Below are 26,789 nucleotides of genomic sequence, written 5' to 3'. Positions count from 1 at the left end.
TAGGAGGGCTCATATAACCCACACAAGGGGCATTCCTGGAGCATCCAGTCCAGTGGTCAAAGAGACGGTGCCACTGGGACACACCTACTACGTAAGACCACTCTATGAAGACTGGGAGACATAGCAGATCTACCTAATACACAGAGACGAACACTGAGAGGTAGCCAAAATGGGGAGACAAAGAAACATGCCCCAAATGAAAAAAACAGGAGAAATATCCAGAAAAAAAAAGACAAATGAAATGGAAGCAAACAATCTACCAGATGTAGAGTACAAAACAGTGGTTATAAAGATGCTCAAGAGGCACCTGTCTTGCCCAGCCAGCCGGCCAGCCTCCCCTCCCCGGCTGCCCTGAGGAGGCAGAGGGGAGTGCTGGGCCGGCCTGTGGGTGGGTGATGATGCCGAACTTCTGCGCGGCCCCCAACTGCACGGCGAAGAGCATGTGGTTGGATTTGGCCTTCTTCAGGTTCCCAAGAGATCCGGCCAGATGCCAGAAGTGGGTGGAAAATTGTAGGAGAGCAGACTTAGAAAATAAAACACCTGATCAACTAAATAAACATTATCGATGATGTGCCAAACACTTTGCGACTTCTATGGTCTGTTGAACTAGTCCTTATACCAACAATACCTTTAACCCTTGAAGAGAAGGAAAACAAAGAATACTTAAAATCTTCATTTGAAATTTTGATTCTTACGGGAAAACAAAGCATACCTCTAGATGGACATGAAGCTGATGAAATCCCAGAAGGTCTCTTTACTCCTGATCACTTTCAGGCACTGTTGGAGTGCCGGATAAGTTCTGGGGAAGAGGTTCTGAGAAAGCGCTTTGAGACAACAGCAGTCAACACACTGTTCTGTTCAAAAGCACAGCAGAAAGAAGCAGGTGCTAGAGATCTGAGAGAGCTGCATTCGGGAAGAAACGCTCAGGGAAGTGAGTCTCTTTTCCATCATCACTGATGACATAGTAGACGTAGCAGGGGAAGAGCACCTGCCCATGTTAGTGAGGTTTGTTGACGAAGCTCATACCCTGAGAGAGGAATTTGTGGGTTTCCTGCCTTATGAAGCTGATAGTGAAATTTTGGCTATGAAATTTCACACTACGATAACCGAGAAGTGGGGATTCAACATGGAATATTGTCGTGGCCAGGCTTACATTGTGTCCAGTGGATTTTCTTCCAAAATGAAAGTTGTTGCTTCTAGACTTTTGGAGAAATACCCCCAAGCTGTCTCCACACTCTGCTCTTCCTGTGCCTTAACTATGTGGTTGGCAAAACCGGTGCCTGTTATGGGAGTGTCTGTTGCATTAGGAACAATTAAGGAAGTTTGTTCTTTTTCCCATCGGTCACCACAACTGCTTCTAGAGCTTGACAATGTAATTCCTGTCCTCTTTCAGAACAATGAAGAAAGGAATAAAGAACCGAAGGAAATTTGCCATTCTCAGTGGACAGGCAGGCATGATGCTTTTGAAATTTTAGTGGACCGCCTATAAGCACTTGTTTTACATTTAGATGGTATAAATCATGATACAAATATTGATGGAGTAACTGTATAGCAGGCTGAGCATTTGTACTCTGTAGTGCAGTAACAGATTTTGATTTCGTTGTTACCATTGTCGTTCTTAAAAACGTTCTATCTTTTACAAGAGCCTTTGGGGAAAAATCTGATGTCTTCTTTGAAGCCAGTAGCTTGACTGTGGTGCTGCATTCACTGAATGAAGTGATGGAAAATATTGAAGTTTATCATGAATTTTGGTTTGAGGAAGCCACCCAGGTGGCAACCAAACCTGATATTCAGATGAAGCTCCCCGGAAAATTCCGCAGAGCTCACTTCTGCGTGATCTCTACTAAAATCATTTTAGACATAACATTTATTATCACTGTGGATCCAGTTGTCAGGTGTTGAGTAATCAGTTCTTCAAAGAAATAAATTTTGAGGAGGTGTGGGAGGAATATGTTTCATAAAACTTTACAGTGAAGCTCATGGCTAACCTTTGAATAGCAGGAGTTTTAAGTATACTATTAGAAATCTGTAATGGACAGTTAAGGGGATTACCAGCTAGTGAAAGAAACGGGAGCTTGCCAAACAAGGATTTCAGGGTAGATTTTGTCTTTATTTGATGATCTTAAAGGAACAAGTTACTGTTAAACATTGAAGGAAGAACCTGCCATTGTTCCACATCTGGGTGTTGCTGTTTACATTCCTTTGTTGAGCCTATATCTTCATAAGCTTTTTAGCAAGTATATGTCAAACACTTCTGTTTCAGGGTCAAGACAGGATCAGAGATCATGGATACTGACAACAGATTGGTCTGTTTTATCCTGTCTTTTTCCATGACTGTATCTACTGCCTTGTCTTGATTTATAAGCAAAACCTAGAAAACCTACAAAAAGTGTGTTTTGTCGTTTATCTAGGAATAATACAGAAAATATTGCTGTTATTTTTGGTGAAGAAAGTCAATTTTGTACAGTTTATTTTGACATAAATAAAATTTGAATTTGTTTAAAATAAAAAAGATGCTCAAGAAACTTAGTGAGAACTTCAACAGCATGAAAAAGGACATAGAAACCATAAAAAAGGACCAGTCAGAAATGATTAATATAAAAATATGAAATGAAGAATATAGTTATAAGAAATAAACAGTAAGTTAGATTAAGTAGAGGTTTGAATCAGCAATTTGGAAAACAAGGTAGCAGAAAATATCCAATTAGTGCAGCAAAAAGAAAAAGACTTTTTTTTTTTAAATGAAGATACTTTAAGGAAACTTTGGTACAACATGAACTATTACAACATCTGCATCATAGAGGTACCTGAAGAAGAAGTGAAAGAGCAAGGGGTTTGAGAAACTTATTTGAAAAAATAATAAGTGAAAACTTTCCTAATCTGGAGAAGGTAAAAGAAACACAAGTCCAGGGAGTGTAGAGAGTCCCAAACAAGATGAAACCAAAGAGGCCCACACCAAGACACATCATAAGTAAAATGGCAAAGGTTAGAGACAAAGAGAGAATATTAAAAGCTGCAAGAGAAAGGCAGTTAGTTACCTGCAAGGGAGCTCCCATAAGATTGTCAGTTGACTTCTCAACAGAAACATTTTAAGCCAGAAGGAATTGGTATGAAATAGTCAAAGTGATAAAAAAACAAGGATCTACAACCAAGACTATATTACCCAGCAAGGCTATCATTTAAAATTGAAGAAGAAATAAATAGCTTCCCAGACAACAAAATGCTGAAGGAGTTTATTACCATTAAGTCAGTTTGCCCATGTTGATCAGGTCCTTCTCTGCATTTGTTTTTTTAGGGTAAAATTGCCCTTCACAGTGGATGAGATTGCCAGCTTTGGGGAAGGTAACAGGGAGCTGTTTGTGAGGTCCAGTACCTACAGCCTCATCTCCATCACTGTGGCTGAGGCAGGCCTCACCATCAGCTGGGTCTTCTCCTCCAACCCCAAAAGTATCTCCTTCAGCGTGGTCTTCAGGGAGTCAGAGGACACACCACTGGATCAGTGCAAGGTAAGGCCAGCTCCCTTCCAGCGGGCCCAGGCTCACATCAGGGCGCCTGGCCAGGCCCTCCCTACAGCAGGGCCGTGGCCGTTCTGCCTTCTGGGCAGGCCTTTCTTGAAAAGTTCTGGGTCCCAGCTGTGAGAGGGACACCGAGAGAAACCAGGGTGGGAGAGCCCTTTGGGCTGCATCACAGAGCAGGCACTGCGCCTGGGCTTGTCCAGCTTGGGAAAGGAGAGACCTGGAAGCTCAGGAGAGCAGTCTTCAAATGTCTGCAGGTCACTCCTTTGTCAGACAGCTTCAGTCTGACCTTCAGATAGATCGGTAGTTGAAATGTTGAGGAATGCAGATGGATGGCTCAATGTAAGGATTATTTTTTAACAGAGTCATGCATGCAGAGCAATTAAGTATCACTGTGAGAGATCACCATCTTCTGAGATCCCTGCTTCTGGTCATTAGCTTTGGGTGTTCAACATCTCACCACAAAAATATAGCCACTGTGTCACTTGGGTTGGTTGGACTTGAAATCTTCATGCCAGATACCAGTTCATACACTAAGACATCCTAAGCTTGCAATATTGACGGTGGCCTGGACCACAGTTCTCAGCCTGGGCTTCACATGAGAAACACCTGGGGAGTGTCTTTAGCTCCACTGTCGAGGCCACTCCCCAGACCACGAAATGAGATCCGCGTGTGGCAGGGACACAGACATCCCTGGGTGATTACGGTGAGGGGCCAGGTTGAGGGCCCCTGGGCTGGATCAAGGGGAGGAAGTCAAGAGGGCAGAGGTTGCGGTGGAATTTGGGACATGAGCAGGTGAACAGGACCCGTGGTGGCTGATAGAATGTGGGGTGAGGAAGAGGGTCAGAATCCATGCCTGTACCTCTGCAGGGACATGGTGCAGGGGACAATGGATGAGAGTTGGTTTGGGTAAAACCCCAATTCCATTTGATTCACTGAGTGGAGGGAATGGTGAGGACAGTTAGCCACGCTGGACGGGGGTTAGGGGTGGATCCTAGGCCTTAATTTCCTTGTCCAAATCTCCATTTTCCAAAATTGCAAGAATCAGGATAGAGAAGAGCAATTTGGGGTGCCCTGAGGCTTTGGGGCACTTCCTTCCTGAGAGGTGGCGATCCCCCAGCCCGGAGGTCCTGGAGCATGTGGTCTGAGAATGGACCCAGGGTCACCTGCCAGCTGGGCACCGGGAGGGTGGTGTCTCACTCTATGGGCAGGTCTTCGTCCGGTTTGCAGATAAGGAAGCTGATGTGCATAGTGCCTTGCCTGTGTGGTTGGTTGAGCAGCAATGATACCGATGCACTTACCAGCTCCGCGCTGACCCTGCCACACAGCCAAGAGCTTATACCAGCACCTTCGCTGTTCACCCTCCCGGTCCCCAGGCCCACCAAGCGCCTAGCACTGCGACCACCGGGATTAACACTATGGGTGTTTGTGGCCGGGAGGGAGGAGGTGACTAAACCAGGTGTCCGGGCCTTTGCCATTCCACCTGCCCACACGTGGCTGAGCCCTGGGTCTCTCCCCTTCCCAGTCACTCACCTGCCACACCTGTGTGGTTCGTACTAGGAATCACAATCTCGGGGGCCTGGGGGAGCTGTCCTCCTGTCTGGCTTCCAGGTGCCTTCTCCGGGTTATGACCACCATTGCCTTTCCCACAGTGGACGCCAGGGGGCAGAAGAAGCCCATCTGCTGGGGGAGTGAGCTGGGTGCTCAGTTGCTCCTCTGCCTTCACAGGCCCACTGTCCCCAGCCAGCTGTAGGTGGAGGTTGTTATTTCTGCCTGAGGTCCCCAAACAGATGTCACCCTGGGGAAGGTCCAGCACACATCCTCAGCTTCGGTCCTGGGGACCCCCCTGTGTGGCCCCCTGACAGCCTGGGTCCTACGAGAAACAGCGGGATGCAGTGTGATTGTGAAGGTGCAGACACAGGGAGTGTGCTCGTGCTGTTTACAACCATTTATTGAGCTTCTGCTCTGTACTGGGCTCTGTAGGGCCCGTGGGATCTGCCCTTGAAGAGCTCACGATAGAATCAGAGCCCCTAGTAAATAGGCAGCCGTGATTCTGGGGTGAGTGTCATAATCAGAGGGAGGGGGCACTGTGGTCACCTAACCCAGCCTGGGGGCCAGCGATTGGGGCAGGAGACCCTGGGCCAAACCAAGAGAAGCATATGGGGCCATGGGTTAGAGAAGAAGTGTCCAGGCAGGAGCGGCACAGCAGAAGGCCGGCCCCATCTCTGGTGGCACCGGTCAGACACTCCCCATCCTGCCGCACCCTCTCCAGGGTGACTTCCTCCATGCCTGGACACCGAGCTTAGAGACTGAATTTGGGAAGGCACTTGTTAAAGAAACAGTACACCAGGAACTAGAGTCTACCCTTGTGAGGGCACAGGCCTGCACTCCGGGCAAAGGACCCAGGCTTGGTCAGAGAAACTCAGTGGCCGCGTGGGGCCACAGAGGGAGTCAAGGGAGGAACCGGGACTGGGAACAGGATCTTTTTAACTTCTTTTTTAAAAAATTTTTTTATTGATTTCAGAGAAGAAGGGAGAAGGAGAGATAGAAACATCAATGATGAGAGAGAATCATTGATCGCCAGCTTCCTGCACCCCTCTCCCCTACTCCCCTCCCCCCCCCCTACACACACACACACACACACACACACACACACACACACACACACTGGGGATTGATCCTGCAACCCAGGCATGTGTCCTGACTGGGAATCGAACTGTGACCTGGTTCATAGGTCCATGCTTAACCACTGAGCCACGCCAGTCAGGCTAACGTCTTACTTATCGAGATACCATTCATCCATTTAATATGTATAAGTCATTGGGTGTTTTTGAGTATATTCACAGAGTTTTGCAACTACCACCACTGTCTACTCATATCATTTTCATCACATCCCCCCAAAATATGGACCCACTAGCCGTCCTTTCTAACCTCTACCCAGCAACCACCAGCTTACTCTCACTATGGACTTGCCTATTCTGGACATTTCATGTGAATGGAATCAGACAGTGTGTGGCCTTTTTAACTGGCTTTTTCCATTTAGTATAGAATCCTTGCTTTATACCAGGACCCCAAGCCACTGGAGCCCATAGAAAGATCAGTTAAACCAGTGGTTGGCAAACGCATTAGTCAGCCAAATATCAACAGTACAACGATTGAAATTTCTTTTGAGAGCCAAATTTTTTAAACTTAAACTTCTTTTAACGCCATTTCTTCAAAATAGACTCGCCCAGGCTGTGGTATTTTGTGGAAGAGCCACACTCAAGTGGCCAAAGAGCTGCATGTGGCTCGCGAGCTGCAGTTTGCCGACCACTGAGTTAAACCAACGTGGACTGTTTTACAGACACATCACCTACATCAGGGCATGACCACAGGCATGGAGGCCAACAGGAGGTGTCCCCAAACATCACAGTGGAGCCCTGCCTCAGGTTTATGCCATTATCGTCCCATCACCTCAACTGCATGAGCTCTGACACCAGAGCCATTATGAATCCCCCCTAGATGTCTTGATGTATTTATTTAAAATAATGAAGAGTCTTATTTTAAATGTATCCTCTTCAGAGGACCTGCCTTAACGAGCCCTTGGTTGTTGCTTTGTAGTCAAGGCTGTGGCTGTGTAGGTAGGAGATGCAGGGCGCACAGGTGTCCCTGTAGAAATGGCAGCCTTTCTGCCCAGCAGCTCCTTCCTACCTGTGCTTGCAGGAGTGTCTCAGGCCAGGCTCAGAAGTTTTAGGTCATGGACCACAGAAACAAACCCAACCACTCGGCTCCCCGGGGATCTCAGACCCCAGTGGAATTAGAATATTATCGAACATTAATGAAACTTAAAGAGATAATGTGCAGAAGTAGCTGCCACAGAGCCCACACATAGTAGGTCCTCATGCATCTCTGTCCCCTCCAGGCTTGTCTGGGGCCCGTCCTACTCCCTTGCCACCAGCAGCTTCCAGCCAGAGCAAATGTACTGTGGTGTCAGGGACACACCCCGTGCACCCTCTTACATGCCTTTGGGATCTCCCTTTTGATTTCTCTTTTACTCGTGTGTTATTTAGAAGTGTGTGATGTTGTTTCCAAGTATTTGGGGATTTTGCAGAGATCTATTCATTTTTAATCTAATCCCATTGTCAGAAAACACACTTTGTATAACTTGAATCCGTTTAGATGTAAGTTGTTTTTTTTAACAGCCTAATAGAATACCTGGTAAATGTTCCATGTGCACTTGGAAAGAATGTGTATTCTGCTGTTGTTGGGTGGAGTGTTCTATAATAATCAATTAGAACAAATTGTTGATAGTGTTGTTCAAGTCTTCTATTTCCTTTCTTTTAGTTTGCATTTTTTATTGATTTTTAGAGAGAGGGGAAAGGAGAGACATCATTGTGAGAGAGAAACATTGATTGGTTGCCTCCCATACATGCCCTGACCAGGGATCGAACCCACAACCTTTCAGTGTTCAGGACACTGCTCCAACCCACTGAGCCACACTGACCAGGGCCTATTTTCTTACTGGGTTTCTGTCTACTTATCCCCTCAATTATTGAGAGATATTGAACTATCCAACTATAATTGTGAATTTATTTCTCCTTGTAATTCTACCTTTTATTTTATTTTATTTTATTTTATTTTTTTGCTTCATGTGTTTTGAAGCTCTGTCATTAGGAGCATAAATGTGTAGGAATATGTCCTCTTGATGATTTGACATCTTTATTGTTATGAAATTATCCCTGGTCATATTCTTTGAGATAATACTTTGATATTAACCTTTTGCACTCGAATGTCGAGTGTGACTCGACACAGTTAGCATTAGAATAAAGGAATCGAGAAAAAAGCAAGCGAGTGCAAAGGGTTAATATAGTCAATCCAGCTTTCTTTTGACTAGTGTAGCATGGTACATCTTTTTACATCCTTGTACTTTTAACTTATTTGTATCTTTACATTTAAATTGCATTTCTTTTTTTAAAAATATATTTTTTATTGATTTTTCACAGAGAGGAAGAGAGAGGGATAGAGAGTTAGAAACATCGATGAGAGAGAAACATCGATCAGCTGCCTCTTGCACACCCCCCACTGGGGATGTGCCCGCAACCAAGGTACATGCCCTTGACCGGAATCGAACCTGGGACCTTTCAGTCCGCAGGCCGATGCTCTATCCACTGAGCCAAACCGGTTTTTGCTTAAATTGCATTTCTTATAGGCATGATGGGGTTGGGTCTTGCTTTTATCCAACCTGATAATCTCTGCCTTTTCATTGGGATGTTTAGACTATTTACATTTAATGTGATTATTGATGAGGTTAGGTTTGCGTATACATCTTCCTATTTGTTTTCTGTTTGTCCTGTCTGATGGTTGTTTCCTTTTCCTCTCAAAGCAGTGAGCTAAGGCTCGTCTTGTTCTCTCAGAGATCCCTGTCCTTCATTTCCTAGTGTCCAGTCTCTTGAAAACTGCTGCTTTGTATAAAACTGGGGCCAACAGGAAACAGCCAGACGGATTTCACCTAGAATGAGCCCCAGCTTCCTAAAGCCAGAAAGGGACTGCTTCTGCGATGGTGGGCGTTCTGGGACTGGCCATGGTCAGAGGGGGCTGGGGTCTACTCCTTTGGGGTGTTGACCAGTTCATGATCTGGATGAAACTCATGCCTACCCCTGCTACAAGTTATCAACAAACCATGGCATATGGAAGGCACCCCGCTACCTCTGGGGGCTGATCCCAGCCCAACCCAGCTCAGCTCTGACCTCAGGACACTCAGTCTCCCTGGGTCTCAGTTTCCTCCCCCCAAAGACCCCAAATAAAGGGTCTTCCCAGAGGGTCCATGGGGCCCTTTCAGCCTCTGATGGTTTTCCTTATCTGCCTTCCTCCCAGGTCCTCATTCCCACCACCCGATGCAATTCCCACAAGGAGAACATCCAGGGCCAGCTCAAGGTCCGCACACCAGGCATCTACATGCTCATCTTCGACAACTCCTTCTCCAGGTAGGGGCTCCTCATTCATCAGATTCTGGACCAGCCACCTGCCCCTGGTCTCAAGAACAGAGGTGGACATTAAAAATAGATTAATTATCATTCATTTATTATTAAGAGCTCTTTGATTTTAGACCCCTATACTACAGTGTTCCGATGCGTTACCAGTTTTATAAACACACAAGCTGATACTTACAGTCTTCCTACATGTCGGGTATGTTCTCAGCCCTCCACACTTACGGACTCACTTCAGCCCCACAGCATCCCCAGGTAGTAGGGACCATCTCTCTCCTAATGTTACTGCCAAGGGACTGAGGACCAGAGGTAAACGAGTGACATTCCCAAGTCACACAGCTAGTGATGGAGCCAGATATGAACACAGCTGGCCAGCTCCAGACTCTGGACTCAACCGGCATGCTCTCCTGCCTCTCTCTGATGTCCAGGTTCCCAATGTCCAGGTCACAGAAAGGCTCAGTAAATACAGTGGAAGGATTCAATGGGTGGGTGGGTGGGTGAAGTGACAGATTGTTGAAAGAGAGAGGAATAAAAGAATGGCGGCTAAAGCTAGGGATAAACAGGACTAGAACTGTGAGGCGAAGTCCCTGGCCCGCTTGTCAGGGAGCAGGGGCATCGTGTGCCGTCTCTGGGAAGCCCTGTACCAAAGCAGCACATCCAGGTCCAGGAGTGGAGGGCCAGGGGGCGGGAGATGGCAATATAGGGATACGGCTTGAAGGGCAGCCAAGGAAGGATGTGGGGGAGGACCAGCAGTGGATGAGCATCGACCATAAGCCAGGGCTCACAGAGACTTGAGACAGGGGAGCTGCGGTTATGGTCACCTATCCCTTTGATGTCCTCTGGCTCCAGCATAAGCCCTTAATTGGGGCTGCCTCTTAGGAGACCTGCCTGATCATCACGCAGCCGTGTCTCTTCTGTGTGGTGCCCAAGCTAGTGGCCACATCCCCCCACCTGGGCCCCCGTCCCAATCCACTTGGGTTTTTAGCAGAATGACTGGATAGAGCACTCCGAAAGTCCATGGTGATATCCCAGGGCGCCTGATTCTTTGCAGAAAGAGAGCTCAGCTGGACAGACAGGAAACGGGGTACGGCCCAGGCCTCTGAGCAGAGGTCCCCTCGAAGGGCTCTCTGTGCCAACCAGCACCCTCACCCACCAGGCCCCTGCAGCCTCGGCCTCTCGGCTCTCAGGGTAACACTCTCCATGTCCATCTCTGTTTCCTCAGGTTTGTCTCCAAAAAAGTGTTTTATCACTTGACGGTCGACCGGCCCGTGATCTACGATGGAAGTGATTTCCTGTAGCCTCCGCACCTGGATTTCAGCAGTTTCACTTCACCCACAGGAAACACTACTCTCTCACCTGCCACATAAAACACTAAAACAAAAACAACAAAAACAAGCAGCCACTCCAAGCTGATCAACTGTGCGACTCGGCGACACCCTGGCTGCTCTCCCAGCTGCATGGTCCCGGCAGCATGCGCTCAGCTCTGTGCTTCACGCTCAGCCCGCAGCTCAGCTCCCGAGGGCTCACGCAGCCTTTCCCTGGCTGCCTCACCCCGAAGGGGCACTGCCGGAGGGCTCACCACTCCTGGGGAGTTTCACAGGCCAGAGGTGGTACCTGCTTCTGCCCATGGAAAGAGTTGCCCTGCTCTGCCAGCCTGGCCTGGCATCCTGAGAGACCATGAGCCAGATGCCCTTGCCAGACCCGGTGAGGCCTTGGGTCCCAGCGTCATCATGAGAGTCAGGGTGCCAGGGGCCCTCACGAGACCTCAGCCAGCCTCCTCCAGCCATGTTCCTGTCCCTTTCTATCCCAGTAAGTTCGGTGTTGGCTCCCACACTCAGCAATTCCAGAGGCGCCTCCAACCGCCCCTTCCTCCTGAGCCTTCTGCTGGGCACTTCTGTCTGCGAGCAAAGCCCTTCATCACCAGGCCTCTCAGATCTCCCCTAAGAATCAGAACTGGAAATAATCCTGTGTTCAGGGAACAGAACCCACCAAACGCCGATTAACGCCAATGTGTGACCAGAAAGCAGGCTCGTGCTTGGCATGCAGATCCCACTTCTTGGCTGATGGCTTTCATTTATACAAATGGGAGCTGCCTCGTGTGCAGATATGTTTACTAATGATCATAATCAGGATGAGAACCACTTTCAAAAACGGGGGCCTTCTTAAGTCTTAGGTAACTCACGTGTAAACAGGCACAACTCATGAATCTGCTCTTTGTTCACCGTTTGGTCCCTGCCCCCCACCTGCCAGATTCCCCGGCACCACTTGCCCACTTCCTGCTGCTCAGCCCGAACCTGATGCCCAGGAGCCACCTCCCCTGGGGCAGATGTTTCCTTTTCCTGGTCTCCGGCCCTTGGCTTCGCCCACCGCAGCAGCTCACCTTTGATGGCCTCTGTGCCTGTTGAGGGGGGCCAGCCACCTGTAGCCAGGGCCTCAGTCCTTTCTTCTGAGCAGAGCGTCTGACCAGGCAGCCCACGCTGACCGCTGACCGGGGCTGAGGGAGAGAGCGCTGGGCCCGGGCAGCCTGCTGACCAAGTCACGTCACAGCACCTCGGGCTGCACTGTCATCCATGAGCCTGGCCTGACCGGTTCCAAGAGCTTGAGGCTGGGTCAGGGCCCCCGGCTAAGAGCAGCACCGACCCCGCGGGCACTGCCCCAGCAGAGCACTCCGGGGGCGGGGGTAGGAGGAAATGGCTTCTGTGATGGGCTCAGACCTGTCATTCAAATGGAGACTTGGGCACTTGGGTTCCTTTAAGTGGGGCGTGGGGAATGGTGAACGGAACCTTCAGGAGAAAAGCTGGGCCTGTGCTCTTTCCTTGGAGCCACCAGAGCCTCTAGCACCTACGGCCAGGGACCTGGCGGTGCCTGCACCAAACCACACGGCAGGGCCCGGAGACCTCACAGCACGTGCTTGTCCTCAGGTGTGCCACAGCCCCAGATGGAAGGTTTCAGAGCTCGTTGCTCTGCCTTTGAATTCCCCCTCCCCCTTCCAGGAAAGCTTAATAGGAAGTAGCTGGCTCACGTGAAAGAACTAACAGTTAAAGGAGAACGCAGGGCAGTCTGGGATCTGGTGAGAGCTTAGCTTTCGCAGGATCCCGGGGAGACGGGCCCAGCTGATGGCTCCGCTGCCACCGCCATCTGCAGCTGGAAGCAGCCTCTAGTGAGAGCTGACGGCTCCTGTGAAAGGCCTGGGACATTCTATTCGTGGTCCTGCTGCAGCTTTAAGACCACTTGGCCCGTCAACCCAGAGCCACTCCTGGGGAGCAGGGACCCTTCATGGTGAGCACCCCTGGAGCGTTGACTGCAGTCACAAAAGGGTCTTCGCTGGTGGGAGGACTGTCTGGTCCCCAGGTCACGGCGGCCCCTGTAGCATATTTTTTGTGTTGGATGCACTCCTGTCTTAATTTGTGTGCGAGCTCAAGTTTGCTGTGCACCCTGCAGCTGGAGACCGCCTTGGCCTCCTGAGCTGTGGCTTGTGGCAACAGCTTTATTATTCTAAACAGGGTCCCTGCTTTACTGAGGCTTTGGGGTTGGGGTACTTTTTAAAAATGCAAATGACAATGAAGACCTAGCGAAGGTGGTAGCTCAGCCAGTAGACAAAATGGCACTAGAAATCAACCAGGAGGAAACACCTTGGGGTCCCAGGTAATGAAAAAGGGAAAACAGCTGGCCCAGCTCTCTGAGGGAGTCACTTCTTTTTTAATATTGATGCTGGCTGGCTTGTTCACTACAGCCTCAGCAGCCACCACTAATCCAGTGGCCTCTACAGAGCCCACCGCACTCAGGCCGACTGGACCAGGAGCAGACCAATTCTCCAGCAGGAACCGGAACGGGAAAACCCCATGGGGTTTGGGAAGTGGAGAGAAGCCTCACACTAACTCAAACATGAAGGGGATGGTTTCTCCAAACATGTCCGTTGTCACCAACCTAATGTGGTGAAGCCATTCCACTCACATGAAGTCCCGGCTGGGGATGAAACCGCAGTCTGTGGCTCATGGTACCGGTTAGATGTCCACTGCTACACTCATAGGACTGTCCTTTCTTAAGGTCTGCGTTGGTGACTCCATGAGAGTCCCACCCGTGGACGGGGGTTGAGAGTTATAGAGAAGCCGTTTGTGGTGCTCAGAGCCGGGGGTTGCCCTTCACGGCCACTGCTGTCAGCTGTCCACCTTACAAAATTCCCAAAAGGCGCTTTTTAGCGGAACTTTGGGTAAGTTTTTCTTATTTCATTGTGATTCTTTCAAGGAAATGGGAAAGACTGATTAAAGCCTTTCCCCTCTGAATCACTTCTAAAATAATGAAATATATCTAAATATCGGGAGGCATTTTGGTAAAAAGGCTTCCGTGGAACCTGGTTATCCAGACGCTCTTGCCTGGTGGCTGCAGAGCAACACCAGGGCCTCGGGTGCACGGCTTCTGAGCGGAATTGCACTTTCATCGACTAACCCTCAGTGCCTGTGGACTTGCGGGATAGTGGGCCTGGGAACCTGGTTCATTCACCTGCCAAAGAATTACCCAGAAGCACATCAAATGCCAACACCCCACTGCACAGTGGGGGTGAGAACCTTTTGTATCCCCAAACATTTCTTTACAGCACCTGCTGCACCGTTTGGAAGTGTATTTTTAACCTCAGGATTTAAATAAACACTATGACATTGAGAATGGTGTCATCTTTAACTCCATTGGGACATAAGGCACACGAAGTTACCCAGGCCAGTCAGGTTAAGCTGCCTTGCTGGGAGATTGGTTCTGAGAAGTCGCAGCACAGCCTGATCTCTTGATACTTCCCGGTCCACTTCGGCGGGTGTCCAGACCTGCCTGGGGCCAATCCCCGTTCCAGCCCACCGCGCTCCGCCAGGCAGGCTGCCCTCGGCTCACGTGTCCCAGCCCTTCCACCTACAGCACTCATTTACCAGAATAGTGGGGGTGGGAAGGTCATGGATGGCTTAAAACCACAATTAGTCCACCTGTGGTACAAGGCCGGGCAGCTGGCAGAGGGAGGAGCGCAGGCTCCCAGCTCACACGGCCCAGAGCTGTGTCGCAGTCCCTCCTGGACGGTCAGACTGAGCTCAGGCTGGGCTGTCCGCACCATACACGCCACACCCGGGGATGCCAGAGCTCCCTCCCTTGGCTTCCCTGTGCCTCACAGAACACCTCCCAGCCCCCTTCCCTAAAACCATCCCCCTCCCCCCAGCTTCTCCCTTCCCTTTAATCGGCTATATCAGAGTAACTGCATCTGTGTGCTCCCTGGCTCTGTTCATCTCCACCTTCCTCCTTTCCCTCACCCTCTCAGCATTGAGCACTACCAGAGTGACCCAATTACTGGATCTTTAGGGACGCTGGCCGGTCCTGATGCCTTAGTCAGCTGTAAGCCCTCAGCAATCCCATTGGCCAACTCGGTGAGGGACAGAAGCTCCTGGAACTCCCTTGGCCTACGAGAGGTTTAGAGAGGGTGCAGGTGAGGTGAGCAATCAATGGCTCCTCCCCCTGTACTCCCTCTTATTATGTCCTCAATCCAAGCCTCATACTGTCCAGCGACAGCCTGAAGTAATGGAAGATTGGTTCATCCAAGCACCCAAAACAGCACAGAGACGGGGTCTCTGTAGATGGAACAGTCCCTCCAGAGGCTTGGTGGCTTTGCGGAGTGGGGGCTGGAAGGAGAGCCGAGACACAGATGTACGTGCTGCGTCTGGGGCTGGGATTTGGGGGCCTCCGTGTCAGAATCCCCATCTCCCACCGGCTAGAGTACCAAGCAGACTTAGGTCTGCTCCAGGCTTTCCAAGGCCCATGCTTGATCCCAGGCTCCTGGCCAGCTCAGTGCCACCAGCTCCGTGGCACGTGGAGGGACCGCGCCTCCTCAGGCCACGTGCGTCCCTCGGTGCTGGGGGAGGTGGCGGTCCCCAGGTGACTCAGAAGGACACTCGGCAGGGTCAGCCCTCTCGGTTTGAAGACGCGTGGGAAAAATCTGGCGAGAGGAGCTCGCCGCCCACACACACATCCGAAAAGCCCAATAGATAGTGAAACCTGTCGCCCCCGTTGAGAAAACGGGCTTTTTTTGGAGGGAGCAGTTGAAGCTGAAGCCATGAACAGGCAGGGGGGCGGGCACAGCTGTTCTGAAAGCCGTTCGAAGTGGGTGAGGGTTGAAAGAAAGGTCAGCCTCTTGCTTTTCCCACGCCCCGGGCTTCTGCAGGAAGATGGTAGAGCCGAGCAGAAGCGCCATGGCCAACCTCGGCCTCTGATGTGTGTCTCCTCCCTCCCCGCCGCCGAGCCCCGTGGGAGGACCGAAACTGTGTGGTTTCCTCACACCTCCTGGCCCGTGTGCACTGAGGTTATCTCCGAGTTCGCAGCCCCAGCTGGAGCCGGGAATGAATGGTTTTCTTGGCTAAAAAGGGACCCAAGTGAGACGGGCCTCACGAGACCCGTCCTGACCACGTTTGGCTTGGGGCCCGTGGCTCCATGGCCTCACCAAAGAAAAGGTGGGGTTCAGGAGGCCCTCCCCCAGCTTTCTGCTCCCAAGGAGCCCGACCGAGCCACGAAAGAAGGTGCCCATTCCTGGGAGCCTAACGCTGTCTGCCAGGTCAGTGGGCGGCACTGTCTTCTCCCCGGAGGCTGTGGGAGGAGGAGGGGCTCTAAGGATGGGAGAGCAAAGAAGGGGTGAGGAGAGGGACAAGCAGGAAGGGCCTTCCCCGAGGCTCCCGGCAGGGCTGGACCGCAGGCAGGTTAGCAGAAGTTGCCTTTGTCGTCGGAGGAAAAGAGCGGTGGGGAGAGGGCAGCGTGGGTGTGGCCAGAGCCAGCTACCCCGTCCAGCGGAGGCAGCGTGTTCGTGGAATGGAGACCTGGGCCCTTTACCAAACAGACACCAAAGGCAGGGACAGCAGACGTGGAAGAGGCAATGCGCTTCTTCCTCGGACTCCGGCTGCCTTCGGGGCCTTGGTGCATCCACAGAAAGGCACTGGGGCGTGCGGCACCACCATGCTTCCAGAGGCCTTGGCCCAGGAGACGGGTCCATGCGTGGAACCGGAAGCCTTTGTAAAGACAGCCCTGGCCATCAGCAAGGACGCCCACTGAACGGTTGGGTGTTCTCTTGCCCTGGTGGTGGAAGAGGGATGGGGAACCAGGACCCATCTCAGATCAGGCCCGGAGCCGCCTGGGTTGCCAAGGGTTCAGACATCAGGAAAAGCCCAAGACTGACCCAGGGCTCCGTTTTGCTCCAGAGTCAAGCTGTTCGTGTAGTGTCAGTAAATGGAAAGCAAGTACCAAAGAGTTTCTTAGAAGGAAGTTCTCTTATTTTGGTTCCCGGGTGGCCTGTTGAAATGCAGATTCATGGGCACCACCCAGTCAACTCTGGTCCACCTGAGCTGGCTCATTCACAAGTCTGCCCGGCGATTGAGGCGGAGGTGGTCTGGGAGCCACATCGAGAAGGTCCTTGAGGATGGCCGCCGTGTCACCACTTTGGTTAGGGCTTGAAGAAAGGGGGTAAGATGAGCTAATGGATCTACTTCTTAATTTAACTCCAACAGCGACCCTTAAATCTTGGAACCGGGACTTCTCCCTCAATGTGTTGGCCCAGCCAGATGCAGTGATGGAAATTTCATTCTCGGAGAGGAAGGCATTTCTAAACAAACCCACTCGTATGAAAATATTCCACAGGTAAAATCTTTTTACACCCACATTGTTTATGGCTTGTATTTGTATTCAACGGGCATGTTGCTAACTGGCAGATGGTTTGTAAATGGAAAAAAAATCCCTTTCCCCAAATCCAAAAGAGTTCCTTTCATGTCCAAAATTTAAGAATCAGAGGAAGAAAGGTGAGTTTGGTACCAATGGGTATGGGTTGGTGGAGATCAGGTTAAACAAGGGATTCCTACACACACACACAAAAAAAACAACAAAACAAATAAACCTAAAAACAATAAACATGGCTCCCAAGCTGGTCCATACACTGATTTCAGAAGCTCTGAACTTGGGTTAGGGGGAACTGGCATCTCTCCCCTAACTTCTAACTAAAATGTAGGCCTGCCCTAGCCAGTTTGGCTCAGTGGATAGAGCATCGGCTTGCGGACTAAAAGGTCCCAGGTTAGATTCCGGCCAAGGGCACATGCTCAGGTTGCGAGCTCAATCCCCCCCAGTAGGGGGCATGCAGGAGGCAGCCGATCAATGATTCTCATCGTTGATGTTTCTATCTCTCTATCTCTCTCCCTTCCTCTCTGAAATCAATAAAAAAAAAAAATATATTAAAAAAATAAATAAAATAAAATGTAGGCCTTCCCGCAGTTAGGGATGTAGATAACCTGCCACACTAGTATGAACTAGCAAGACCGGTGACTTTGTCACCAGTGGAAATGACAGATATTTTCATGTCATGTGACAGCTGCTGCAGACTCAAAATATCATGGGTGCTCATCTCCACCCAGAAACAAGGGCTGTCCTTAGACCTGCTGTAGATTTTATTTAATGCACCAACAGAGAGGCACACGTATTACTAGCTCATGAATCGTTTTAATATTTGGAGAATTATATACCAATAGAATTGGTTTCCTTTGTAATCCTATATATTTGATTCATTTTAAAACACCGAGCAGGGGGCTATAGGTCTTGTCGGATTGCCAAAGGTGCGTGAGACCCAAAAAAAAGAAGATCCATTGGTCTTGATGGAAAAGAAGTCAAGAGAAAGATCAGCTCAGGGCAGCACCGTTCACTGATGGCAATCGTGGCGTTTCTGACTTAATAGGCTCTTGCCATCGTCAGCCAGCTGGTGCACATGAGGGAACCAGGGCCCAGGGAACGTCTGAGCTATTTAAAGAAGATGCTGTTCCCGCTGCTCATGCTCAGATGGCTGTGGGCGTGGTTTTCTCTAAACCATTCTCATTTCACTGGAGCATAGATTATGAGATGATTTTTTTAAAGTCCTCCATTAACCAGGAATTTCGAGGCCAGGATGGGGCAGAAGATGCCTTTGCCCAGACGCTGACCTACTTTCCATGTTAAGCTCCAACGTCTGAGGCCAACTCAGATTTGGAAAAGCAAGCACACCCACTCAAAGATTGCAAACACAGAACACATGTGACAGCTTTTCATTTATTGAATCAGAAAGTTACCGGAAGTGTCCAAAGGTCTCATCCTCCATGGCCGCCGTCGCTGGGTACATAAGCCCATCATGGAAAGACCACGTGTGAGCACCACCCTGCCATGGCAAAGGCCTCCAGGGAAGGGTGACCAGGTCAGAACGGCAGGCGCTCACGGGGCTGCTTGCTTCCTTATGCAGGACTGTTTGTAACAGCCACCGAGGGCCAATGCAAGAGATCACACACACACACACACACACACACACACACACACACACACACACCTTTCTCAGGAGTTGGCCGACGGCAGTCGGAGCCACTCACCAGGCTGTGGGGAGCACCGGGTCCAGCCCACGCTAGCCAGCCCTCCCTGGACCACCCGCTCCACTCGCTGCCTGTAGGGAAGGGTTGGCATTACTACCCAAAGGACACAATGTGCCATTGCTCCAGGTTGTCCATCTTTACTTTTCCAAAGTTTCCTGGCAGCTGATTTCTGATACCTGCAGTACAAATGACTAATTTTAAATTTTAACCAATTTATTCAACATGCTGTGTCTACTACATACAAGGCACATACACCAGATCAGAAACACACATACAAAGCTGCTTGTCCAAGGGCTCGCCCAAGGAGGCTGCCATGTGAGTTGCGTGTCCCGGGAACTGTCTGCAAACCAGTTGGTAAGCCGTACAAAGTCCAGCCTCGTGATTCTCAGCCAAGGGCTATCCCTGACAGAGCCTTCCATAGCATTCTCCCAAATCTGAGTTCCCGTGGCACTTGGCCTTTCCCTATTGCTGGGATGTAAGGATCTTGTATTCCCACTATAACCTCAGCGAGTAGAAAGGTTCATGGTACATATGTGAATGTTTGCTGAATGGCTGCATGAGTACTCTGTAGCCTGAGCGACAATTTCAAAAGACCAGATTTCAAACTGACTAGTTCAAAACAATGACTCCCACTTGAATATACATGTTGTGATGTGTCACCTTAAAATTAGTTGTTGCTTTTTTAATTTGTGGTTGAAAAGCCATTTTTGGTCATGGAAACATCATATTTTATTCACGTTCTTCATTCTTCTGATGCATAGAGTTTCTAGTAAAATGTAATGATATACTATAATACTCCTTTATTTCAAAAAGCACTCACACAGCATGTTTTCTGGAAATGTTGGATGATCACAACTTCCTCCTGGATTTCCCCGTGTGGACTCTTCCAACTTTTTATCTTAAGATGAGTCTGTCCCTGAAACCTAGTTTAATTTGAATGTAAAATGGCCCTATTTATGCAATCACTTAAAAACTAAGGCAATTTGCCAACAACGAATCTTAAAGCATAACACAGTCACAGCATGTCTTCCATCCTATAGTGTAGCTGTTAGGACCGGACAGTCCATAGTGACAGTGGGATCCTAAAGGAAACCCTTGGAACTGGGCGTGATGACGTGTGTTAGGGCGCAACACAGGGCTCGTAGTCCTTGTGCTGTTCCCACATCTCTTTCTTCAAAATCAGAGGGGAAGGTGGGCCTCCTGGCACTGTTTTGCCAACCAGCCTACACTGGTCAATGTCTTATTTACCTCTAGACTCCTACCGAGTCAACATCACAATGTAGACTCTAGACTGAGAGGAGATTCAGTGACCTCAATCCTGGCTCACCCTCCCCCCCCTCCATCCCCCATCCTCAGCTCCACGGGGCCCATGACATGTCACACCAGAACCACAGTATCGAGAGGACCCAGACAGAAAAGTTGTGTTCTTCCCGCCCACCTGCACACTGTTATTGAGGTTTGGCCCATGCTTATTCCTTCTTCTTCCAAGTTCCTCAAACGACATCTGGGTCTCCCGGGAATGGTGGCCATCCCAATGGCTCTGCCCATAGACTGACCTTGGAGAAGTCACCCTCCCCTTGACTGTGAGCAGAGCTTGTGGGACTGGGGCCCTTGTTGATGTGCTGGTCCGAGGCCAATGCTTATTCGCCACCAACTGCCCCACACGGGATGGGTTAGCGAGGTCTTTGTGCTCCCTGGTTGCTGCGTGTTTTGTGCGCGCTTTCCCACTAACGCATCGTTTAGAAGCAGGCAGAAGAAGAAGGGGGATGTGGCAGGGTCCAGTCTTCTGTGTCCCCTTTGGAAGGGATGGCCTGGCCTTGAAACCACAGTAAGTCCCAGCACACGGAGAATCAGATGCTTCCTCTAGACACCTGGCAAAGCTGCTCTAACAGTCCTTGGTGGTTCCCCCGCACTAACTGGGGAAACCTGGGAAGTGAGTTTGACCAGAGGAGAGAGAAACGGGTCAGCCAACATGGTTCCCAGGTCTTTTGGAGATTCCTTTTCCTTATCCCAGTCTCTTCCTCCTCACACTCTTCCTATGGCTCTTTTCTCTGTAATTGTACATATTTAAAATACAGGGACAGAGTGAAGAAAATGACCTGTAATAGATATTTTAAAATGTATATTAGAAACTATTTCTAGTTTACCTAAAACTAACATAATATTGTATATCAACTGTAATTGAAAAGTAAATTTTTTTTAAATTTAAGCATTTTTCTAATATATGAAATATTTTCAAATGTGATCAAATTGCCAAACAGCTAAAAGAAAGACACAAGCAAAAAAAAAAAAAAAAAGTTATATTACTTTTTTTCCAGTCTAATGTCTAAGTTGAAAGCTTTTAAACGTGTTAGCTCTATGAGCAAGGAGAAGCATGGAGGCAGATACCCTCCCAGCAGCCTCAGCAACAAGAGGCCGATGGACCAGCCCATTTATAGGGAGCCAAGTGGACCCTCACAAAAGCCACTCAGCCGAGCGAGCCCACGGGGGACCCGGAGCTGGTCCTCCTTGCACGGGCTGGGGAGACCGTTTCCACGACCCCGGTGGGCAAGCCGACTCCTCGCCACATCAGCCCTGAGGCAGGTGTGGAATCGCAGGGCCTCCGGCAGGACACAGAAATGGGATGGAAGCCAACCGAACCCAGACGACTTGCTTGGATGGTCAGTCGCCCAGGGGCTCAGTGGCCAGTCCTGCAGATCGTTTCTAAACAGGCTCAAGGGCCCTCCCTGGCCCAGAGCAGATCAAGGAGACCCGGGGGGACTGGATCTGAGGTTGTCAGGAAAGATTCTAGATTAAGACTCAGTAAGACCTGGCATAGGCATCAGCCTCAAAACCAGGATAGAAACTCCCCAAAGATGGAAGTTTCCGTGAAATCTTGTGCTTTTGTGGACTATGCACAGTGGCCAATGCTTCGGAGTCTGCTTTGGAAGGGGTGGCTGTAGAACTGAAACCATGGCAACTCGCGGCGCTCTGAGAATCTCAGATGCCTCCCGAGGTCAGATGCATGAATGCTCAGGCCAGGGGGAGCTGGGGTAGTCTGCATGATGTCCATCAGTTCTCTGAGAATCGCAGGCATGGAAGCCAGGAGCCAGTGAGTCTCCCGGGATGGCTAGGCAGTTTTGAAAACTCTGGCTTGGCAAATTCTGACTCAAACTAATAATGTTCCAATTATTCCTTTCTGAGTTGTCTCTCTCTCACTTCCTTTTTCTTCTGTGGTGTCCCTCTGGTCCCATCAGTGGGGAAGCTGTATCTGCATTTATTGTCACTTCCCAAGGGACCATCTACCCCTGCAAGAAGGTCTCTCAGAGGGAGAGAGCCCCCGAGGTTGTCTCCAGCAGCACCGAGGAAATCTTCAAGCTACCCTGTCTTCTGGCAAAGGAGACCCACTGAGCCTGGCTGATGCAGCCCAGGTTCTTCAGGGTCTTCACAAGATCCCGTCGGAATCTCTCACCCACAAACACATAGAGGACGGGGTTCAGGCAACTGTGGAAGAAGGCAATGGTTTGAGTGACCTGGAAGCAGATGTCCAGGTTGATGGAGATGGCACAGTTCGAGATGAACCTGGCGTAGGCGTCGATGGTCTGCACCAACAGGACGCAATTGTAGGGGAACTGAGATAAGACAAAGACAGTAAGGACGGTGATGGTCACCTTCAGGGCCTTGTGCTTGGAGGACTTCTTGGCTTGGGTCAGAGTGTGAATGATGATGGTGTAGCAGCAAGCCATGACCACAAAGGGAAGGAAGAACCCCAGGATCACTTTCAGGGTCAAGACGACCGACTTCGGCTTGGTGCTCTCATCATGAGGGTACACCATGGTGCAGATGGTGATGTTGGAATCCCTCTTGAGTTGGCTGTACAGGATTTCTGGGATGCAGAGAGCGGCCGCCATTACCCAGACGACAATGCAAACCATTTTGCTGTACAGAAGCCTTTTCTGCCTCCAGGTCTGCGCTCGCATGGCCTGGGCAATGGCGATATACCTGTCCACGCTGATGCACATGATCAGCAGCCCGCAGCTGTAGAAGTTCATCTTGTACATGCTGTTGACCGCTTTGCACATGAAGGTCTGGAATTTCCACTGGTCAGCAGCGGCAATGGCCCAGAAGGGAAGAGTGGCCAGGAAGAGAAGGTCAGCGATGGCCAGATTCAGCAGGAACATGTCAGTCATGGTCTTCACCCTGGTGCAGTACCAGTAGACGAGGATGACCAGACTGTTGCCCACGGTGCCCACGATGAACACCAGCCAGTACAAGGGAGGGAGGAAGTGGCTCGCAAACTGCCTGACGTTGCTTTTCTTGCAGTAGAAGTCCAACAAGTTGAAGTTCTCATAGTCATCCACGGAAGACGTGGAGTCATAGATGAAGTCATCAGACAGATTAGGGACAGGACTCTGCAAGAAGACGCAAGACGGCATTAGGTCAAGGACACTCTTCTGGAGGCTCTGTCTGATGGCAGAGGCATGGAACACCTGACCCTTCCAAGCCCAAAAGCCTTTGATAAGACAAAAAAAATGTACATGTGGAAAACAGGGATTCTGAGAGCATCTGCTTGGATCATAACAGATTTATTTAGTCAACAAATGTTTGTTGAGCACCTATGGTATGTCAGATACTCTGTATGTGCTGAAGATACAGAGGTGAATAAGTCCGACTTCGTTCCTGCTCTCCTGGAACTCACCTACCCATGGAGGGCACACACAAGGAGTGAGCAATTGCAGGACACGTGACAGGTCTCTGATGGGGTAATGCCCCTCGGGACCACTGATGGCCACAAACTGTTATCACACTCTGCGAATGATGCGACTGCCCCTTCTCCTCTCTGTCCTGTCCTCCCCAAAAAGGTCCTCAGAGGCCCTTCAACTTTTCCGGGTCCAGATCCCTCTGAGTCTTCTGAGAGCTGTGGGTCCTCTGCTCCAGCAGCACCAACCGTATCCACACATATGAGCACACATGTACACACATGTGCATGCACACACACTCTCACACCCATGCACATACACAAGCCCTGGGACAGGTTGTGCCATTTTCAGGGTCCCTTTTTCAAAATGTGTTAAGAATTTAAAAACAGTAGAGCATTCAATCAAGCACGTGGCACCTCTAGGTACAGGGCCCTGTGCAGTGTACAGGGCAGACTCCCATGACGCAGGCCCTCACAAGCACACATACATGCAAACACATGCAATTCATGCATAGATTTGCACACACACACACTCACATATGCACAAACATGCACACATGCACATATACACATATTGCACACACTGTTCAGACACATGTACACACATGCACACTCACATAACACCCCTCCTTATAGTTTGGATGGGGTCCTGGCCCAGAGCCGGTCCAGAATCTCTGCTAGGGGAAGTGGAGATAAGGGCTGGTGATCAGAACTCTGAGCCGTGAGCCCTTGAGAAAGGGAGGGAGGATGGAAGGGAGCAAAAATCTAAAAATTTTCCTCTATCTTCACAACATACCCCAAAGGGCTTCTGGGTCTCCACATTTGTAAAGCCCTCTGCACTGTGCATTGACTGCCTCTATGGGGCGCTGCTCAGCAGGGATCTTACCCAGGAAAACCTCCCAGAGAAATCCCTCCCCCACCCAGGATTCTTTCCCACACCCCCAAAAAAGGCAAGACAGGAGTGCGTTTCAGGAGCTGTACTCACTGTGAATTCTAGGGGTGTCATGGTGCGTCAGAGGCAAGCTCGCTTCTAGAAAGAGAGGGCAAAGATAAAGAAGAGGGCTTGTCAAGGAGCAGTGATACACACCTAAGGATGGAGGTTCAATGTTAAATCTGTTTTTCTCATGAAAAAGACCGCAAGCAAGGTTGGGGTGCCCGCTGTGCGATGTCAGTCAGAGTCTACATTCCAGAATCATCTTGGTTGTTCAGGTAGACGTGAGCGAAACCTTCCTCCGAGAGCCCTGGGCCAGGCCTTCCCATTCCCGCCATCCTGTCCACCAGCTCGGCTTCTCTTGACTCAGCTTCTCCGTAGGAGTCTGTTTACCTGTATCCCCCTCTTCCCCATTTGATCAGCCTGCCGACCGCAGGACAGCGGGTGACAGGGGAATGCTCGGGCCCAGACTCCGCAGGGGCAAGGCCTCTGGGTAGCCAGGTGGCAAGAACATGGCATCTGCCAGCATCGGAGTCCCTCTCCCTGGGGGCCCAGCGCCCCAGCACCTGCCTGCATGCTGGTTTACCAGCTCAGAGAAGGGTAACAGGCCCTGTTTTCCCTGGATCCTGACTCCAGCCCGAAAAGGAAGTCCTAGGTTTGTTTACCAAAGAAAAGGTAGTGGCCTCGGGTGCAGGCCTCGGCTGACCGCAGTCCGGCTCCAATGCTGTTTCCAGAACCAAGGGAACCACAGCCGGACTCCCTCGGGGCAGGGCCTGTGCCTGAGCGGGCAGGTCCTCTCTCTCTCTCTGTGGTGTCTAGCGCCACACCCAAAGTTCTAGAAGGAAACCTTCTCCTTCATCGATCCCACCCTAACCTGTTGGTTTCCTTTTCATAACACAGCACCGTGACTCGTCCTGCTTTTCTGAAAGCCCAGTGGTTTTCAGTGCACACCGTGTGAGACAACCGCTTTGGAAAACCATTTGTCAGTTTCTTAAAAAAATGAAACTTGCCTACACTCACCGTGTGCTTAGCCATCCCGCTCGTAAGCGTTTGCCTAAGAACAACGCGAGACCGTATCCACACAAACACTACGGGACCAGTGTTCGTAGCAGCTTTATTTGTAACAGCCCCCACGCCCCTCAAGCGTAGTGGATGGATAAAGAGAATATGAGCCCTTACTACAGAGGAGAGGTACACCGGCCGGGTGAACAGCTATTTGTCTTTGATTGTTGTTGGGCCTCGGTTATGGTTGGTTATTGCTGTTTCGGGTTGCACACAGGGATCACTGAGAAAGGTGTTGGTGGGAGTTCGGGGACGGCCTCGGTGCGGCTGTGGGGAGTGTAAGTGTAGGTGATCTTTTGGAGGGTTAAGCCGTATCTGTCAAAATTACAAAGCACAACAGCTCTGACTCAGCAGCTCATCTGCTGGGAACACACCTCCTGGTGTTATCTCAGAAGAACACAGAGCCATGCACAGGGCCGTGCACCAGCATTTCCCCCAGGACAAAAAAACAAAAAACAAAAAACCTAGAAAAAACCTAACTATCCAGAAATTGGTCATATCCCGATGCATCTGTTCAATAAACCACCCGGAGCCAATCAGTAGAATAAGGTAGGCCTCACAGTGTACAAAGAGCTCGGCAAGATGCTTCGGTGAAAGTGCCCGGTGTAGAACGATGTTGCATGATCTTTTCAAATCTATGTAAAAGGCTACACACCGCACCGCTGATTCCCACTGAAACATTTTCTGGAAGGAGCTTGAACAAGGAGGGCCAGTGGAAAGTGAGACTCTCATTTTTTTCCTTTACTTTGTGCATGAAATTTCAAGAGCTGTCATAAAAATAACCTGTCCGCTTTACTTAAAAAAAAAGAGAGAGAGAGAGAGAGAGGCCCTGTTGCTCTTCCGCTCCGTGGACCTGTTTGCAAAGCTCGTCCAAAGGAGGAACTCAGAGCCGCCCAGCTGGCGGGGCCGCTACCCGAGCGCATGTCTCCCGTTCCGTTCCCCAAGCTACTCTGCGTCTTTGAACCCCTGCACTGGCTTTTTATAAAGGGCTGTCTTTCTTCCGTGGCAAAGGTGTTTCTGGCTCAGAGAACATTTGGAGAGAGCCAAAGAGCACAAACGAACCATTTTCCTCCCCAGACCTAAAGGCACCCCCGGCGGCCTTTCTCTCCATTCCCCTCTACCTTAGTCAGAATACTTGTTGAGTATTTTATTCGTCAACTGCGAAGCCTCAGAGCGCGCTGTCATTTTCCTCTTGCCCCTGAGAAGGAGGGAAAAACAGAGGGGGGAAACCCCACATACGACAACAGG

General features: G+C 50.1%; 2 protein-coding genes across 3 annotated transcripts in view; one reads left to right on the top strand and one right to left on the bottom strand.

The window, feature by feature from the left end:
* The window catches only part of FYCO1 (FYVE and coiled-coil domain autophagy adaptor 1), a 74,122-nt gene extending 59,979 nt beyond the window's left edge, over nt 1-14,143 (top strand). For both annotated transcript variants that reach the window (XM_079795083.1, XM_079795082.1), the window contains exons 16-18: nt 3,296-3,506; nt 9,369-9,478; nt 10,704-14,143. In XM_079795083.1, the coding sequence (XP_079651209.1) occupies nt 3,296-3,506; nt 9,369-9,478; nt 10,704-10,779 (397 nt within the window). In that variant the 3' untranslated portion in view covers nt 10,780-14,143. The remainder of the gene's footprint in view (nt 1-3,295; nt 3,507-9,368; nt 9,479-10,703) is intronic.
* Nucleotides 14,144-22,172: 8,029 nt separating this feature from the next.
* On the bottom strand, nt 22,173-25,198 carry CCR9 (C-C motif chemokine receptor 9; the record flags this gene model as incomplete). The annotated part of the gene is made up of 3 exons (XM_079795084.1): nt 25,145-25,198; nt 24,534-24,578; nt 22,173-23,261 (listed from the first exon to the last, which is right to left on the bottom strand). The coding sequence occupies exons 2-3, from the start codon at nt 24,552-24,554 to the stop codon at nt 22,173-22,175; spliced, it is 1,110 nt and encodes a 369-aa protein (XP_079651210.1). The 5' UTR covers nt 24,555-24,578; nt 25,145-25,198.
* Nucleotides 25,199-26,789: the final 1,591 nt, after the last annotated feature.

The sequence above is a fragment of the Cnephaeus nilssonii genome (assembly GCF_951640355.1).
Source record: "Cnephaeus nilssonii genome assembly, chromosome: 17".
NCBI lineage: Eukaryota > Metazoa > Chordata > Mammalia > Chiroptera > Vespertilionidae > Cnephaeus > Cnephaeus nilssonii.
Note: the sequence above shows the minus strand (reverse complement) of the source record. Positions and strands in the feature narration are given on the sequence as shown.